Source organism: Salvelinus namaycush, chromosome 35, assembly GCF_016432855.1.
Source record: "Salvelinus namaycush isolate Seneca chromosome 35, SaNama_1.0, whole genome shotgun sequence".
Lineage (NCBI taxonomy): Eukaryota > Metazoa > Chordata > Actinopteri > Salmoniformes > Salmonidae > Salvelinus > Salvelinus namaycush.
Genome location: NC_052341.1, coordinates 18,472,432 through 18,490,398, shown reverse-complemented (window position 1 = coordinate 18,490,398; position 17,967 = coordinate 18,472,432). Strand labels below are relative to the sequence as shown.

The 17,967-nt window shown below is 43.5% G+C and overlaps 2 protein-coding genes across 3 annotated transcripts in view; both read right to left on the bottom strand.

Moving 5' to 3' along the window:
- Positions 1-13,811, bottom strand: part of fasn (fatty acid synthase) — a 30,493-nt gene extending 16,682 nt beyond the window's left edge. Inside the window, exons 1-7 of one of the 2 annotated variants that reach the window (XM_038974797.1) lie at positions 13,598-13,811; positions 6,432-6,577; positions 2,646-2,798; positions 2,231-2,404; positions 1,904-2,104; positions 1,602-1,724; positions 11-126 (exon numbers count right to left, since the gene is read on the bottom strand). In XM_038974797.1, the coding sequence (XP_038830725.1) occupies positions 11-126; positions 1,602-1,724; positions 1,904-2,104; positions 2,231-2,404; positions 2,646-2,798; positions 6,432-6,558 (894 nt within the window). In that variant the 5' untranslated portion in view covers positions 6,559-6,577; positions 13,598-13,811. Of the gene's footprint in view, positions 1-10; positions 127-1,601; positions 1,725-1,903; positions 2,105-2,230; positions 2,405-2,645; positions 2,799-6,431; positions 6,578-13,597 lie in introns of those variants that run through there. The other variant, XM_038974798.1, reaches the window with a different exon arrangement.
- A 2,316-nt stretch (positions 13,812-16,127) lies between these two features.
- ccdc57 (coiled-coil domain containing 57) overlaps positions 16,128-17,967 on the bottom strand; it is a 43,940-nt gene continuing 42,100 nt past the window's right edge. Inside the window, exon 23 of the mRNA XM_038974639.1 lies at positions 16,128-16,297. Coding sequence (XP_038830567.1) covers positions 16,128-16,297 — 170 coding nt within the window. The remainder of the gene's footprint in view (positions 16,298-17,967) is intronic.

The following is a 17,967-nucleotide window of genomic DNA, read 5'->3' as shown; positions in this document are numbered from 1 at the left end:
GTGTGTTCACCTTGGTCCCGGTGCCGTGGGCCTCAATGTACTCCACCTGGTCAGGTGTGATGTTGACCTCCTGGTAGAGAGAACGTACCAGCCGCTGCTGCATCTCACCTGAGGGGAACGTCACACCTGGGAAGAACACACCAATCAATACATCACTTAATTTAAACAATTATTTTGTAGCCATTCAGAGGACTTTTAGGTAATTTGGTATAACAAATGTCACCGACGTGCAGTACCACGAGTGGCTAAGAGCGGTGAAGGGTAAGGTTGCCCCTGGACGCTGATCTCGAGTCAGTTTAGCATTTTCCACACTAATGGTAAAGGCTAGGGGTGATGGAGGGAAAGCTGATCCTAGACCTGTACCTTGGGAAACGTCACCCCGGAGTGGCTAAGAGTTATGTCACTGTTTACAGGGCCATTAGCTCATGGTGCCCTTGTACCCTAATCATCCAAGAGTCATCCACTTCAAATTGACTGGTAAATACTGCAGGCTGGTATGCTGTGACTGGATCACCAGTCTGGGAGTGTGTTTATTGTTGTGTGTGACAGAAAGACAGACAAACTGGGCAGAGCAGAGGGAGGGGGCATGGGAGCATGGGGGTGAAGTGTGGTATTGAACATCCTAAAATGTTGAGCGTGTGTGTGTTCCAGTGTTACACTCCAGAGAATGTGTCTCCTCTTCAGCCAGGTCGTATATAAACACATGCCTGCAGTGCTAAGTGTGTGAGGAGTGATTGGGGGAAAGGTTAGTGTGTGTGTGTCGATTACACCACATTAATAGGTCTATATTTCAAAAAGAGTTGGAGCTGGCACTGCTCGGGTATTAGCTAGATTACACCACAAAACACAGATTACAGGGGAGCTACACTGGGGCGTCAGGAAAACACTAGGTTTTTAGCTGCCACACTGGACGTGGAACTTTTTGCCAGCGTGAGCAAAGCCACTAATTTATCAAGTGTTCTCGGGCGTGAGTCACGCGTCAGATTCTTGAAAACAGAACCAGAGTGTAATTTTATGCTGAGTAACACAAGCCTCTCATGGAGCCATGCTGCATATGCCCAGGTTTCGTTTAAATTAATAGGAGTGTCTCACGTTAGATAAAAGTTACACATCTAGTGTAGCGGGCCTGTTACATTGAATAGAGACTTCAAAAGTGGTGTTATTTCTCCAAGAGGTACGTCATAGTGGGTCAGTGAGGCCTCACAAACTATTGGGCAATAGGCCAAAAGACATTATGGGAAATGCAACTGAATTGTTTCTCCACAAAAATAAAGTTTCTACTGAGCTACTGCTTGGCATTTACAGTACAGGACACTTACGTAAGCCAGGCCACAAGTTGGTGAGAGAAATATAGTGGAAACCGTACGTAACCTTCCAGAGGGTTATGCAGAAATATGACCATGTTGCTTACAGTCATCAAATCCTTATAGATCTGGGGAAAGTTAAGGGGTAGGGGCTGGAGAAGTATATCAGACCAGGAAACAATCCTAGGTTTGTGAGGTCTGCCTCAGTGCCTTGGGGATAGGGGCTATGCCTAGAGATCCATTCCAGACAGGGCAGGTACCCTCCGTGGTGTGTTATATAATGGGGTGTAGGCTCACCCTGCTCCTTGTATCCGTCAGTGTTGTTACCAGCGTTGAGTATCGTGGCATACACCCTCTTAGCCATGGAACGTCTTGTCAACAGTACCGCCACCGCTGCCTCTGAACGGCAGTACCCGTTCCCTGGGGGAACACAGAGAGGAGCGCACCAGGAAGTAACGTTAATGTGCTTTCAGGGTCGGACCAGGAAATAGTGCTGCTGTATGTGGGTGTGCTTTCAGCATGAGAAGCATTTTATCTTCAACATTTAGTTCTGTACATTGTGATTTTCTGAACACGGTCCAGGTCTCTCCCTCTCTTACCCGAGGAGTCAAAGGACTTGCAGGTTCCTTCCGGACTGAGCATGCCCAGCTTCATGAACTGCACAGAGGTGTTTGGCTTGAGCAGCAGGTTGACCCCGCCCACTAGGGCGGCGTCACAGTGGCCGTGGCGAATGGCGTTGAAGGCATTCTCCAGAGCCAGTAGGCTGGAGGAGCAGGCGGTGTCGATGGCTGTGCTGGGGCCTGGAGGGACAGAGAGACAGGAGACAAAACACAGGAGACTGTAGAGTTAGGGATAGATTAAGACAATTGATACCATGTGACAAAACTGCTTGAGAGAACCCACTGCCGTGTTAGATGAGATCGTACCGTTGAAGTCAAAGAAATAGGAGAGTCGGTTGGCGAACATGGCACGCTGGCAGCCCGTCATGCTGTATCCTAGCAACTCCTCAGGGTCTCTGCTGAAAGCCTCGCCCGCCTCCGAGCCGCTCACCCCGATGTAAACGCCTGTCCTGCTGCCACGCATCTCCGTCGGATTCAGACCTGTACACACACACACATTACACCAATGAATCTCACCCACAGGTCTATAAAAGTTAAAACATTAACTTTGTGACATGTGGGTAATCTAATCTAAATGTGTGGACGACAGGAAGAGTAGCTGTTGTGATAGGAAGAGCTAATTGGGATCCAAATAAACAAATACATTTGACTTGGTATCTTTACACAGTTTTCCCAAATAAAATCTACTCATCCATCCAACCCTCATCACCCCTCTCCTCACCTCCGTCTACAATGGCTTCGTAGGCGATCTCCAGCATGAGGCGTAGCTGGGGGTCCATGGTGTGGGCCTGTTTGGGGTGGACCCCGAAGAACGCAGCATCGAACCGACTGATGTCCTTCAGCTTGCCGTTCCTCTTTGGAAGACCGTACAGACCTGGGAATGAATGGGAATGACACGTGGAGCATTGAGGGATAAAGAACCGGATAACTAGGTTTACCCAGACAACATGTGTTCTACCTGTAGTCACTGACTGACTGGATAACCTGAATAATTCCCCTATGAATGTAATAGTGAACATATTAATTCATGTAATCATTTTACACACAATCTAAAGCAGGACTATTCCTTCCTCTCAGTAATTCTATGCAGACAGCAAACAAGGGCCTTTCCTCTCCTCCCTTATTTTCTCCACTCCTTTCCTATCCCCTTGCCCTCTTCTTTTCTCCATTCCTTTCCTCTCCTCCCTCCCCCGATCCCTGCTTTTCCCACCTCTCCTGTGGTGTGTGGTCTTAGGGGCGCCGTTCACCCAGAGCCTTTTAGTACATGAATGCGAGCTTTAGCTGGTTGCCAGGCACTGACTGATGAGAGGTGCTATTCACAGAGAGAGGAAACAGAAAAGAGAGAGAAACCAAGCTAATGAGGGAGTAAGAGAGCGAGACAGCTAGGAAGGTGAGACTGGGCTAAGAAGAAAAATATGGGGAGAAAGGCAGAAGAAGAGAGACCGAGCAAGAAAGAAAAACGGAGTGAATTAGGCAGAGCCAGAATGAGTACGAGAAATAAAGAGGAAGGAGAAAGAGAAGCTAAGCAAGACAAGCCAAGGAGTAACAGTGCCAACAGCCCAGCTCCTCAGCTAGGTGGTGAAAAGCAACGGCAAGCAGAGCAGCGCAGAGCAGACTGACAAGTCACCTTCAGCGACTACAGAGCACCTCTTACACATCAGAGGCTCATCGTACAGCTAACGGCTACCAGCGCTCGTTTGGGTTCATGTGGGTTACTTCATGTGGGTAGTGATCAATGATGTGTATAGCATCAGGATTGCTGATGCTATGTATGGGCCATTGAGAGGCTTTGAAGCCACCGGTCAGCCATATTGGCACTCCACAGTAGGAGCAGTCCTCCATAGGAATGAATGGAGTTCTACAGTGTTTCAAATAAATTGACAATATTAAATGTATTTAAGTATGTTTTTGTTGTAGTGGGGACAAGAACATTAGTTATAAAAAAAAAAAAATATATATATATATATATATATATATATATACACATACATTTTTTGTTTAGCTCACATAATCAAACATTATACACCGAGTATAGAAAACATTAAGAACACCTGCTCTTTCCATGACAAGATGAATCCATGTGAAAGCTATGATCCCCTATTGATGTCACTTGTTAAATCCACTTCAATATCAGTGTAGATGAAGGGGAGGAGACGAGTTTAAGAAGGATTTTTAAGCCTTGAGACATGGATTGTGTGCTATTCAGAGGGTGAATGGGCAAGCCAAAAGATTTAAGTGCCTTTGAACAGGGTATGGTTCCAGGTGCACCGGTTTATGTCAAGAACTGCAACGCTGCTGGGTTTTTCATGCTCAACAGTTTCCTGTGTGTATCAAGAAAGGTCCACCAACCAAAGGATATCTAGCCAACTTGACAACTGTGGGAAGCATTAGACTCAACATGGGCCAGCATCCCTGTGGTACATGCCCCGATGAACTGAGGCTGTTTGGAGGGGGGGGGGGGGGGGGGGGGGGGGTGCAACTCAATATTAGGAACGGGTTCCTATTGTTTTGATGAATGCCAAGATGGCAGCATGGTGGCTTCAACACAGCGCCCCCATCAACCATCTAGGTGTATATAACTCAGCATAAAAAAAGACACATCCTCTCACTGTCAACTGCGTTCATTTCCAGCAAACTTAACATGTGTAAATATTTGTATGAACATAACAAGATTCAACAACTGAGACATAAACTGAACAAGTTCCACAGACATGTGACTAACAGAAATTGAATAATGTGTCCCTGAACAAAGGGAGGGGGGGATCAAAATCAAAAGTAACAGTCAGTATCTGGTGTGGCCACCAGCTGCATTAAGTACTGCAGTGCATCTCCTCATGGACTGCACCAGATTTGCCAGTTCTTGCTGTGAGATGTTACTCCACTCTTCCACCAAGGCACCTGCACGTTCCCGGACATTTCTGGGGGAAAGGCCCTATCCCTCACCCTCCGATCCAACAGGTCCCAGATGTGCTCAATGGGATTGAGATCCAGGCTCATCGCTGGCCATGGCAGAACACTGACATTCCTGTCTTGAAGGAAATCACGCACAGAACGAGCAGTATGGCTGGTGGTATTGTCATGCTGGAGGGTCATGTCAGGATGAGCCTGCAGGAAGGGTACCACATGAGGGAGGAGGTCTTCCCTGTAACGCACAGCGTTGAGATTGCCTGCAATGACAACAAGCTCAGTCCGATGATGCTGTGACACACCGCCCCAGACCATGACGGACCCTCCACCTCCAAATCGATCCCGCTCCAGAGTACAGGCCTCAGTGTAACGCTCATTCCTTCGACGATAAACGCGAATCCGACCATCACCCCTGGTGAGACAAAACCGCGACTCCTCAAAGAGGAGCACTTCTTGCCAGTCCTGTCTGGTCTAGCGATGGTGGGTTTGTGCCCATAGGCGAACTTGTTACAGGTGAGGCCCTGCCTTACAACACGCCTACAAGCCCTCAGTCCAGCCTCTCTCAGCCAATTGCGGACAGTCTGAGCACTGATGGAGGGATTGTGTGTTCCTGGTAGAACTTGGGCAGTTGTTGTTGCCATCCTGTACCTGTCCCGCAGGTATGATGTTCGGATGTACCGATCCTGTGCAGGTGTTGTTACACGTGGTCTGCCACTGCGAGCACGATCCACTGTCCGTCCTGTCTCCCTGTAGCGCTGTCTTGGGCGTCTCACATTGCAATTTATTGCCCTGGCCACATCTGCAGTCCTCATGCCTTCTTGCAGCATGCCTAAGGCACGTTTACGCACATGAGCAGGGACCCTGGGCATCTTTCTTTTGGTGTTTAGAGTCAGTAGAAAGGCCTCTTTAGTGTCCTAAGTTTTTATAACTGTAACTGACCTTAATTGCCTACCGTCTGTAAGCTGTTAGTGTCTTAACGACCATTCCACAGGTGCATGTTCCTTAATTGTTTATGGTTCATTGAACAAGCATGGGAAACAGTGTTTAAACCCTTTAGAATGACGATCTGTGAAGTTATTTGGATTTTTACGAATTATCTTTGAAGGACATTGTCCTGAAAAAGGGACGTTTCTTTTTTTGCTGAGTATATATATATATATATATATGACTGACAAACGGGTCAGTAAAGACTGGAGGAAGCATTCTACTCATTAACCTGCCCACATTGATGGTGATGCAAAAGAAAAGTACAGCTAACCAGGTCTTTGGTCAAGGGGAGGTATTTCCTATCATGTGGTTGATGTAACATTCTATGACTAGGCAGTACACCCACATCATTTGTGGCAGATGTTCGAATGAAATATTGGTCTACAATGTATGTTTTGGTTCAAATCTGCAACCCAATTTATGATACGAGCTACTCATCAGTTTACGGTGTAGTTTACACTGTGATGCAAGGTAGCTTGTGTGTCAGTCCGATTTTCAAAGCTTGTTTTGAGTCCTTTCAGAGTTCAAAGAAACAAATAAAAACAGCAACAACATGTCTGATGTTTATGGGTCATAATCACATCCAGGTCATGGAAAGGTCACGGGGTCTCACCTGGCTTCCACCTTCGGTCATCTTCTGTTACCATGTCAACCCCATTGAAGAGGTTCTCCCAGAATTCCTCGAGGTTGTTTGACTCAGGAAGCCGTCCCGATATCCCGGCAACAACAATCTCCTCCATCCTGGGAATAAAAGGGCTACTGTGGGATCAGAGAGGAGAAGAGTAAGAGATTGGGTTAGATGTAGGGTTGAGAAGATACCAGTATCACCATACTTAGAAGCAGGGATTGACATAAAGGGTTGTCCTATTTCTTAGTTCACTTGCCCCGGGCAGTCACGCAAGTTGAGCATGCTCTGAGGTTTCCCAATTGGGCAGGTTCATTTTATTTATTTAAATGAAACTACCAAGATTTCCAGTAGTCTATAACTGATATTTCTGGTTCCTCCCCATTGTTTAATGTGAAGACTATGGCAGTCAGGCTAGATGAGCCTTCTATGAGAATGTATTTGACTGACAGCAACAAAAATACAAATTAGTCCAGTGCTGATCTTTCTGATTCCTTGCCTATGTGCAGGCAATATATAACACTTCTGCATGTAAATAGTGAATTTGCATTTTCGGGCAACCAAAAACAATACTGTCACCCAGTCACATGTGTTTATTTTCCAAGCTATAGCACACAATATTTGAAAAAGATTTGTCTGCTTCGTGTTTTTTTTGTTGCCATGAAAAAAATAATCGGATATAGGCTACTGGTATTGTCACAATCCTAGTTAGAGGTTAATTTCATTTAACCTTTTTTATGCACATTACTGTAGTTTCTTAAACAATTTACATTTTACATTTAAGTCATTTAGCAGACGCTCTTATCCAGAGCGACTTACAAATTGGGACTTACAAAACAATAACTGGTGCACGATGGCAGCAGTGTCACAAATGATTAGAAAACTACAGCCTGAGAAAATTGTGAACTCTAAGTAGGGGAGAGAAAAGGAGACCGAAAGAATTCGGAGAAATTAAGAAAGAGACAGAGAGAGGAGGCGACATAAAAGTCTAGACAAAACGACCCTATGGGAGAATTCCCATTCCCCACAGAAACATTTCATTGCTTGCAGCCACGCTCTGACAGAGTTGCTTGCGACTGTAAACTCCCTCACCCCCTGCAAGGAGTCTTACACTGACAATAGATTTTGACTGCTTGACCAGGCAGCACTGAGTGGGTCTGTGGAAACGAGCCCTGAAAGCCTCTTTAGCACAAAGTCATGTTCAGCGCAGCATTATAAAAAGGTGCTTTCTAGATCAACAAGCCAGTTCACCTCAGGCGACAGCAGACTGGGCTGGGAAACAGATATCTGCATCTGCTTAAGAAGAGAAGCAGAGGAGATACTCAGTGTGTGTTCATGTTTGTGTGTAGTCGCAGTGCATGAACAGTAGTGTGAGAGTGAACTCATCATCCAGCCCAGAACCTTCGTTCCTGGGCGAGGCCATTCCGTGCAGGCCAGCCAACCAATGACACGGCAGGGGCCAATCAGTTTATCCCAGTTCACTGAGCGATGCAGTGAAGCGTTCTACTCCAAGTTGTAGCTAACGGTTCCCTAGTTGAACACACAGCAGCCTACTGTTAGCGCCCTCACGCAGGGCAGGGGCACCAACACAATACAGCTGGTGGAACCGAGCACCTACAGTACTGATGACCCCCTAATAGGAGTGTTACAGCACTCCTCGGTCTTCAATCCTGGAAAGCTACAGGGCTTTTGTTCTGGTCCGCATGAATTCAAATTACCACGCACTTCATAGGCTAGAAGGCTATAGGTTTGTTACCTGGGATAGAACAAAGCCTGCACAGTGCACACCCTGTGGGAGCATAGGACCAACATTGAAGAACACCTTACAGATTTAAAGTTAGCCCATCGGACAGTGAGCCAGTGTGGGCCTACATCATCACCACTCTTAATTGGTTAACTACGTTAACTCTCACTGTCCGATGGGCCAATTTTAAATGTGTACAGAGACACTAAAGCAAACTAGGGACAGCACGCTCCGTTCCTCTGTAATGATAACATCAAGCGATTGGTTACTGTGATTGCAGCATATTTTCATAACTCCAGATGACTGGCAGCTGTGTGTAGCATCTGAATACAGGGCCCAGTGAGTTCTTTAGCCAGTGTGTGAGTGTGTCCATCCACTGAAGCATAGCTACATTCCCTGATAACAAAATATATTTGAATGGAACTGAGAGTCCCCCACCTTCCCAATAACACAGCGTACCATATAACATACAGTAGGGTCATTCCATGTCATTTCATGACCCCCACCATCTCAGATTGTTCTGAAATTGTTTTTGTAGTTAGAAAACAGATAAAATTTGCATTCCTGAAACATTACTTTGTTGAAATATAATTTGATGCACCCAAATTGGCCCTTTATTTTATACGATTCATATAATCTTCAATAAATATAATACATAACAATCGGATTTGGGCCATAAATCTTCGTAACAATGAGTAAGACATGAGGTATCCAATAAAATGATCGGACCCCCCCCCCCCGCGCCAATCCCACCGCAACAACCAGTATACAGCATCAGTTCTCTATGTCTGACTAGGGGGGGGGGGGGGGGGGGGGGGTTCCCTGTTCAGAGAAATTAGCCTTTGAAGTTGCACATCTGGTACTGTTATTGGCTGAGAAGTCAGCTTCCTGTGAGCAGTGGCCATGCATCTGTAAGAGTACCAGGATGTCATAACACATAACCATCAATTGTTTAAGAGGAAATAAAATTAAAACAACTAGGCCTAGCCTAAGCCATTCTCTTCAGAAAATAGTTGACCGGTTAAAATCCTCATCTTGGTTTTCAAAGGGCAGCCAAAATGGACACACATAGGGCTGAGAACTACATTGCACTGGAACCTATACAGCTCTTGCCAAAGCACTGCGTCCTAAACTCTCACACCTCAGAGACTGAAAAGTGAGAACAGATGCTGCAACAGTTTTAGACTTTTATTGCCTGTATTACAGAGACATAAAACCATCATAAAATCAGCCAGGTCAGGGCCACTAAGTGCTAGTTAGCCATCACTGGCTGTACTAGGACCAAAAGTGTCCTAACAGCTTCTACCCAAGCCATAAGACTGCTGAACAATTAATCAAATGGCCACCCAGACTATTTACATTGACACCCCCCCCCTTTGTTTTGTACACTGCTGCTACTCACTGTTTATTATCTATGCATAGTCACTTTACCCCTATCTACATGTACAAATTACCTCGACTAACCTGTACCCCCCACATTGACTCGGTACCCCCTGTATATAGCCTCGTTATTGTTATTATGTTACTTTAGTTTATTTCAAAAATATTTTCTTAACCATTTCTTGAACTGCATTGTTGGTTAAGGGCTTGTAACTAAGCATTTCACGGTAAGGTCCACACCTGTGCTATTCGGCGCATGTGGCAAAATTAGATTTGATTAGCTAGTCATTATCCAACAGAGGAGAGAAGGCTAAACAGAAGCTGTAGATAAACAGTCCCTTGAAGAAAACAGGACAGTTGAACTAGTGAGAGAAGTTCAGAGAAGCAACCTTCTCAGTAATAGGCTGCAATCTAAATAACAGTCACAGTGATACTACAGTAACAAGTGATTTCATCAAAGCAGTTATTTTTTTAACCATAGCAGTAGCAAATTGAGTTAGATAACCATGATGTACCTGCAACAATCAAGTATCAATCTGAAGACTAAGATGCCTCGTTTATGGCACAGTGTCTTATTTTTTAAATAAAATTTCCACCTGAATTTTGTACATTTTCACACTAAATTCTCATTACCAAAATGTCTCCGGATTAAATTCTCAGGTCAATTTATACAATTTTACTTTAGAAAAGCCGAACTTATATGAATAAAAAAATTAAAATGTATATATTCAGATATGTTGCTGTACTGTTCATAAAATCATACAAATTGTATACTAGTTGAAGTTTACCTTAAACAATACTTATTACGCAAAAACACCGTCTGTGAAAATGTTTTTTCATTACCCTAACACTAACTTGCTGTAAAAAAAATTAAAAGTTTCATTCACATGATGCATCATCTAGATCATAATTGTCCTTAGACGAGCACAAGTTCATTTAATTTCTTCACTTATATGCCTTCAGAATGAGGATCTCATTCTCAAACACCCTCTTTACGACACTTGACCTTCTCATAACCAAAATTACAAAAAAGCTCAAGTTGGAAAAAACGTAGAGAACCATTACCTTACCAACTTGGAGGCATGAATGGGCTTTTGCGATGTGGTCAATTGTTTGCTGTCTCCTATTACTTGCAGATTGCGTTAAGGGGCTCTCATTATCAAAACACACATTTGTCATTACGACATAATTTTTAGGTCAGTTTTGGTAATGAGAACCTTCATTTCGGTAATGATAATAAGTTAATTCTAATGTATAGTCGATGGGTGTGCTGGTAACTAATTATTTACTAGAACCACTGCTCACACCTATTGTATAGATTTTTTGTAAAACATCAGTTATGTGATTAAGTAGGAGTAGTCAAGAAATATGGGTGTATAAACCACACTCAATGTACTTAAAGCATAAAGAAAAAAAGGCACTATCAGATTAAGCCAAAATTGCTAAAGTATAAATTAAATTTCTCTTAATATTTCCGAAATATTGGTGGATTACGGTAAGAATAAGCAGGTTTCGGAGATGAAAAATAAACATTTATGAAATAGAAAAATACAGATCTAATCTTAGTGATCCAAAAGGAATTATTTGGCTCAAGCGCCAGTTTCATGAGAATCACCCTGCACTCCTCCGCCTATAGAGTATCACCCTGCCTGGCCATAGAGGGCTGGGTAGGAGCAGGTTAGTAAAGTAGCCTAGTAAACCTACAGGGATTAAGGTGGATTATCATCTACCTGACCTGAATCTCATCACTGTAAGGCAGAGCCTTGATTGATTACATGTGTTGGATATCTACTTATGCAACACAATGACAACTACTGTACAGTAACACCATGGATGACAAAGCACACAGCCTTCCTGTGTGTTTCTCTCTCCGTCTCTTGGTGCATCGGTCTCACCCCCACTCACTCAGTCTGTCTGTAATTTTTTCTGTTTGTCCTCCCATCTCCCGCTGTCCTCCACAGCCATTTTGTGTAATATAATAACTCAACCTATGAGGGAGTGACACAGACCAACATCTGTACAGGAAGAGAATAATGGTGTTCTTGTACAGATTACAATTGATTATCCTCTTAGTATTGATTATTGACAATCTACATATTTTATTTATTTATTTATTTTTTACATCTGTTCAAATCTGTTCAAATCATCTGTTCAAGTCATACACCAGGGTAGCATAGTTTCACCTGCCTCAAATAGAACATACTGGTAATTGACTTGGCTCAACTTGTCACAGACACTAAAACACCTGAAAAGTACCTGGAGTTGTTATACAAAGCAATAACATGATGTATGACAAATTCCGCTGAAGTTAAAGACTACATCCATCTCTAGGAGCCAGGACATTTCATCCTGTGCCTCGATTACATGCCTGTCAAGTAAGCAAAACAAACACCAGCCCGTTCACTCAGGGAGACTATACCTTGTTCCTGTAGAGCTAACCTCCTGTAGGTTTTCAATCTAACTCCAGTTGTAACTAACCTGATTCAGCTTATCAACCAGCTAATTATTAGAATCAAGTGTGCTAGATTAGGGTTGCAGTGAAAATCGACAGGATGGTAGCTCTCCAGCAACAAGGTTGGAGAGTGCTGGTATAAAGAGAGCTAGGGTCCTGGCTGGTGCTGGGATGGGTAGGCTCACCAAACATTGATGTCCATTTCTAATGCGATACTAGTCTGGGTAAGCAAGGGGTATTCAACTCTTACCCTGAGCCCACAAGGTCCAGAGACTGCTGGTTAGATTAGGTGCTCTCTTTTCCAAGTCTTAGGCACAAAACCTCAGATTCATGCTAAACCTTTTGGACTAGCCAAGGCCTATTTGAAATATAAGGCCTATTTGAAATATTCAAGGAAAATACCACTCAAACTATATTTTGGTATTTGTGGTTTCATTAGTCCACTGTTGATACAGTCCTAAATGCTTTGCAATTCAGCAATCAAGTTTAAGGTAAGGACTAATTAAACAAATACCAAAAGATACTTCCACTCAAAGTTTCCTTTAAGTGAAGTTCAGAAGGTGACAGTGGCTGAATGACAGTGAAAGTGATTGTTTTCAGAGACACGCACGAGTTCTACAATATGACTCATCAAATTACTGTCTTGCAATTAGACTAAGAGGATGCGCAAAATGCATCATGCTCACCTCCTACTAGCCATGCAGAAAATGTAACCAAAAATATATCAGAAAGAGCAGCACCAGAAAAAAGGCTCTCAAAAGGAGAGGCATCCAATTCAATACTATCCCAGGCATCAACACCCCAAAAAACTAAATTAATTGAATTATTAATGACCCTTTGATGTAGGCATAGCTAATCAAACCATTGTTACTGGGCCCTATAGGTCAATACTTATAAACTACGCTCGATTATCTCCTGCTACTCCCAAATTTAGACCAGGGACACAAGCATGCCACACACGGATAACTAGCCAGCATAATAGAGGTGTCCCAAGCATAATCAATCATAAATGCCAGGGCATCAGTGAATAGTAGTTGATTAAAACGTGTTGGCATCCAGGTAGTGATGACCATATAGCAACTCAACTGCTAGCCTTAGCAGTGGCAGGCATCACTATTGAAATTGCGCCTGAGCCTATGAGCGCGTTCCTCTGCCCAGGCCTAGCTGACGCCTGCCAGATTTTAAGACGCTTGGTTAGGTATTTCACGTAGCAGATAACCACAACATGTTATAGCAGTCTTTCAGTCGATACACGACCGATGACGTTGCACGCAACCATTGGTTAGAGGAAGCAACATCTAAGCAGGGGAAGGCGACCAAAATCTTTACCTGGCCTAGCTAAATGTCACTATTTCTGAGAATACGTCAGCTAGCTGATGTAACTCTTAAAATGTATGAACATTGTAACGAGAAAGTGTAGTAATTGATAAAAACAAGCCAGATGATATCGAGGAAATCCATTTGGAGTTCGTTTGTTTATTGCTACGACGCCGGTCATCACGATAAGGGAACATCTCACCGGCTAACTTGATGAAGAAGCTATAACATTGCTAGTCTAGCAATATCAGAACAACTTACCTGTATTTATGTGTTTTAATATCTGTAGAACCCACCAAAATCAGAGAAATATTAGTAAAGAAACGGTTAACGTTAGCAAAAAATCCCTCGATAATCCCTTATCTTCCGTCGGTGAGAGCGCGCTTGCCTGTGATGTGTCTGTGCTAGTTGTTCGGGAGGAATCGTGAGCTCTTCCCGTTCCCTGCCTAGCCCTTCCAATTTCTCTCGCTTCTTTGATTCCCTTTCTCTATTTAATTTAAATGTCTGACATGCTCTCCCCAGCCACGCCACATGGGCTGACAGCTTGGATAGGCTGTCCAGTCCAATGAGAAAAGAGGCAGGGCTCACAGTCTCAGCCAGTGATGGGGTGATTCGCTGAACGCTGTAGTTTCGGAAAAAAACGGAAGAAAGCGATGGAAAGGTTACTGTAGTACATTCGGATAGCATTGGATGTATCCTATGTGCTAGTACAATGTGCGAGTGCACCGGGAGCCTAGCTCAGTTTCCCCCGCCCCGTTATATTGATAAAGCCTATAGCCAAGTCCAAGTTCATCACTCAAGTTCAAAGCGCAGAACCATCACTTACAGGTCTGAGCTGTGTTCAGATTTCACACTGATTGAACAATAACTAATTTCGAAATCTTGCAGAAAGGAGGACACATGCAATAGTCCATGGACTTTGGGAAACACATTTGACAATCTTGATTAATTCGATTTTTCCCCTTTTTATTCACAAATGTATGATTTTTGACAATGCAATTTATTGGAGATGGTGATACCATTAAATCATGGTGGATTTAGCCTACACAAGGTAAATATTTCCCCCTAACCTACTAATAATGAATGAATGTATTCTTTACAGCATGTGTAATGCATTTGGAAATCTACTAGTGCAGATTAGGCCAATACTATGTTGAATATCATTTCTATGAACTGCATGGTCACCTGTGGTTGACGTTGTGGAAATGATATATCCATCAATGCATGTGTTCTATCACCTGTACGAATTGAAGGAGTCATCTATAACTTCAGATTTTTTAAATCATTGAAATATTTTATATCCATTGTTTTGCATGTATAGAAAGATAATCATGTATTTTATTGCACCCAAGTATTCAGAGTCTTTTGTATTGTTTAACAAGAGGTTTGGTAATACTTTATAATAACTTCCACCAATAAGTCATTATAAAATGTTTATAATTACTTAGAACTGCTTTATACATAAAACATGTAAATGTTCATGAATTGTAATGCTTATGAGTATAAATGTTAATAAATAACTAAATACTTATTTTATAGTTTATAAAATAGTTTGTGCTTATTCATATATGTTTTTATATTATTAATGGATATTTTACCCAAACTCAGTCAGTAGGCATTTCTTCTGTAGGTTGAACTTGAGGAGCAACCATATCAACCCACCTGAAATAAGTTATTATGGCAAATGTACAGTCAGGCTGACAAACCAGGTAGCACACACCCAAATCCCAGCTGTGATCATAGTTGTGATATTTTACAAACGTGAAAATGAGCCAATCACAGAGCAGGGGTGTGTGGGCACCTCCAATCAGCGTGGATGTGAGGGTGTTGCTAGGAGATAGGGTGATGTGATGACAGTGAGGGGAGGAGCTTGTTGCCAGGGCAGCAAGGATGGTGATGTAATCAGAAATGCTGCCTGACTGTTGGGGTTACTAGAGTTCAATGGTGAAGATGGCATGTGGAGGATGGCATGATGTCGAGAAAAACTACTACCGGTACTTACTTTGTACTGTTCTGTCAGTATCTTGGACTGTACTTATTTACTAACCTAACTTCTAATCAAGATAACCTGTAGAAAACATGTGGAAATATGTACATAATGTGTGTGTTAACATTCATATTTCATAAGATCCCTTTTCAAGGTAAATTTGTAACAATTCTGGTTTGGTGTAACACTTTTTCAATAAAGGAACGATTCTAAAAATAAAAAAATGGAATTAATGTTTTATTGGAAAAATCACAACTTCATGATTTGGTATAAAATCAACACAGATATCAAGGCCTGTTCAGGACCCGTACAACAAGAGCACCTAACAGTTGATTTGTCATGATGAGAGAAAAACATGAGAAGGTACAAAATTGTGCTTTTCAGTGTGAGCATCAGTAAAAGAAAGCACAGTACGAACTTCAATAAATCCTCTCTTTCCTGAGGTGTAAGGCCAAGTGGTTCCGCCTGGCCTGAGCAGATAGTTACTATCTATCTAATCTGGGTGCCAGACTGGATCTGCTGTCAGCACCACTCCCCTGGTGGCCATGCCAAGACAAACTAGCCTGGCTACAGCAGAACCAGCCTGGCACCACCCACGCAATATCAATTACCTTCTGCACCAGCCTCTGATATTATAGTAACACTCTAGTTTACAGTACAGAAATGACTAGGTATTTACTTGTCATTTCTACCTACTAAGTATGTTGGTATTCGTTAAATCAAGCACCACAAGGCAACATTTGGTACCAGGTACCAACAGTTACCAATTGTGTTGAATTCTGTTAGCCTACCAGAAAGGCTCCATCAGTCTTTGATATTGTAGTTCCTGATCTTGGCCACCCTCGCACTAGTTTTGGTCTTCCTGGCGGTGGCAGACGGCCTGGCTGGTTTCATCCTCTCCAGGACAGGTGCTCTGCACCCCCCCACCCACCCCACCTGGGCCCCAGGGCTGGGCTCATTCAGCTCACCATCACCTGGGTGCAGATGTGTAGAAATTAATTTCCAGCCTTGTAAAAGGTTGTTTCATGGGCAGAATGAGACAGTGAGTGAGACTGTGTGTTGCAGTACAGTGCCTGTCTCCCTCAGTTCCAAACAGACAGTGAATGAGGGCTTATTCCCACAGAGAAACACAGACTCACTCAGTGCTGCCTGGTCAAGGAAATTATTTCCAACCTGAGACGCCTTTCAAAATGTTAGCAGTGAAAAGCCTGCTGGCTGTGAAATCCAACCCCCTGCAAGGTATTTGAGGTTGAATACAATGTACCGGGCAGCACTGAAAGCATCTGCGAGGATGAGGCCTAAGGGACTGCCACCGAAAGTGACTGCAGTGCAGAGCGCCTGCATGGCTGCCTAGAGACAGAGCTCACATTGTGCCTATCTGAATCTCTCTCCACCGCACAGAGAGGCAGAGGCTTATTGCACCAACATCTCCATTATCTATACTACTGTACAACACCATGGTTACCATTATCCCCTCTCCTGACAGAGTACTAAATATTAAGTAAGTATGTGTTCGTAATAAAATTCAACTTGGATACCTTTATGGGCATTGCTTATCTTCACCAATGCGTCTAAAGATTGCCTATCTTTACCAATGCATCTAAAGATTGCTTTCCTCTATCATTTACCCAGCAATTATGCTATTGGTATATACCACAACCCTCTTTGTTGAAGTCTCTGATGGTATACACTTGTTGCATGCCCACCCCAGCTCCATTCTCCTCACACGTGAGAGCCCTGTGTGTGTGTGTTCTTCTCAACGTTTACTCAGCATAATGTGGAAACCCTTGGCAGTCTACTGCTGGGCCAACTGTGAGGCAATGCCTCTGTTCTAATTCTAATCTGAAAGATGGACACTGTGTTGGATGACCTTCACTACGGTCTGTGACCTGTTGCAGTTGCTGCTGCTGAGGCAAGACACATACGAACACGCAGCAATAGATCCAGGCTATCAGTCAGCACTTCTACTAGCAGGCGGTGGCTGTGTTGGTGCCAGCCAGGCCTGGCCAGTGCCCTGGGCTCTGCAAACAACACCAGTGTCAACAGAGCCAGACATAACCCATGAGTGGCTCCCCTGTCCACTGATTGAGAAACTGTTCCCAGTGCAGAACAGAGTCCCTGGTCAGAGCCTTCACCCTGTCACCGCTGTGTTCTGGCCCCAGACTCAAGGGTGTGTCCCAAATGGCACCATATTCCCCATGTAGTGCACTCATTTTGTCCAGGGCCCATAGGGCTCTGGTCAAAAGTAGTGCACTAGGAAAAAGGGTGCTATTTGGGACCGATACAAGGACACCAGTTGGGCAACCTCCCTCCTCCTCTGTGGCCAGACTGCAACTCTGTCTTTACTTAAACCTCAGCCAGGTGAAATGATAAACATGATTATCATCATCTCATACAAATAGCCTTTCGGTCTGAGGCCTAGTTAATACATTCTGATGTACTGTAGCGACTTGGCAAATGTCGCTAACCTTGGTGTGTGTCATGAAAGAGTGATGCTGATCTTCCTGTGACAGATACTCTGCTAAGTGCTAAATGGCCAATAGAATGCAGACACACCAGTTGGTTTATAATGGTGTGACTCACAGAGGGGGGGGAGAAAGAAAGAAAGAGAGGAGAGCACTGACAAGTAATTAGACAAATACCT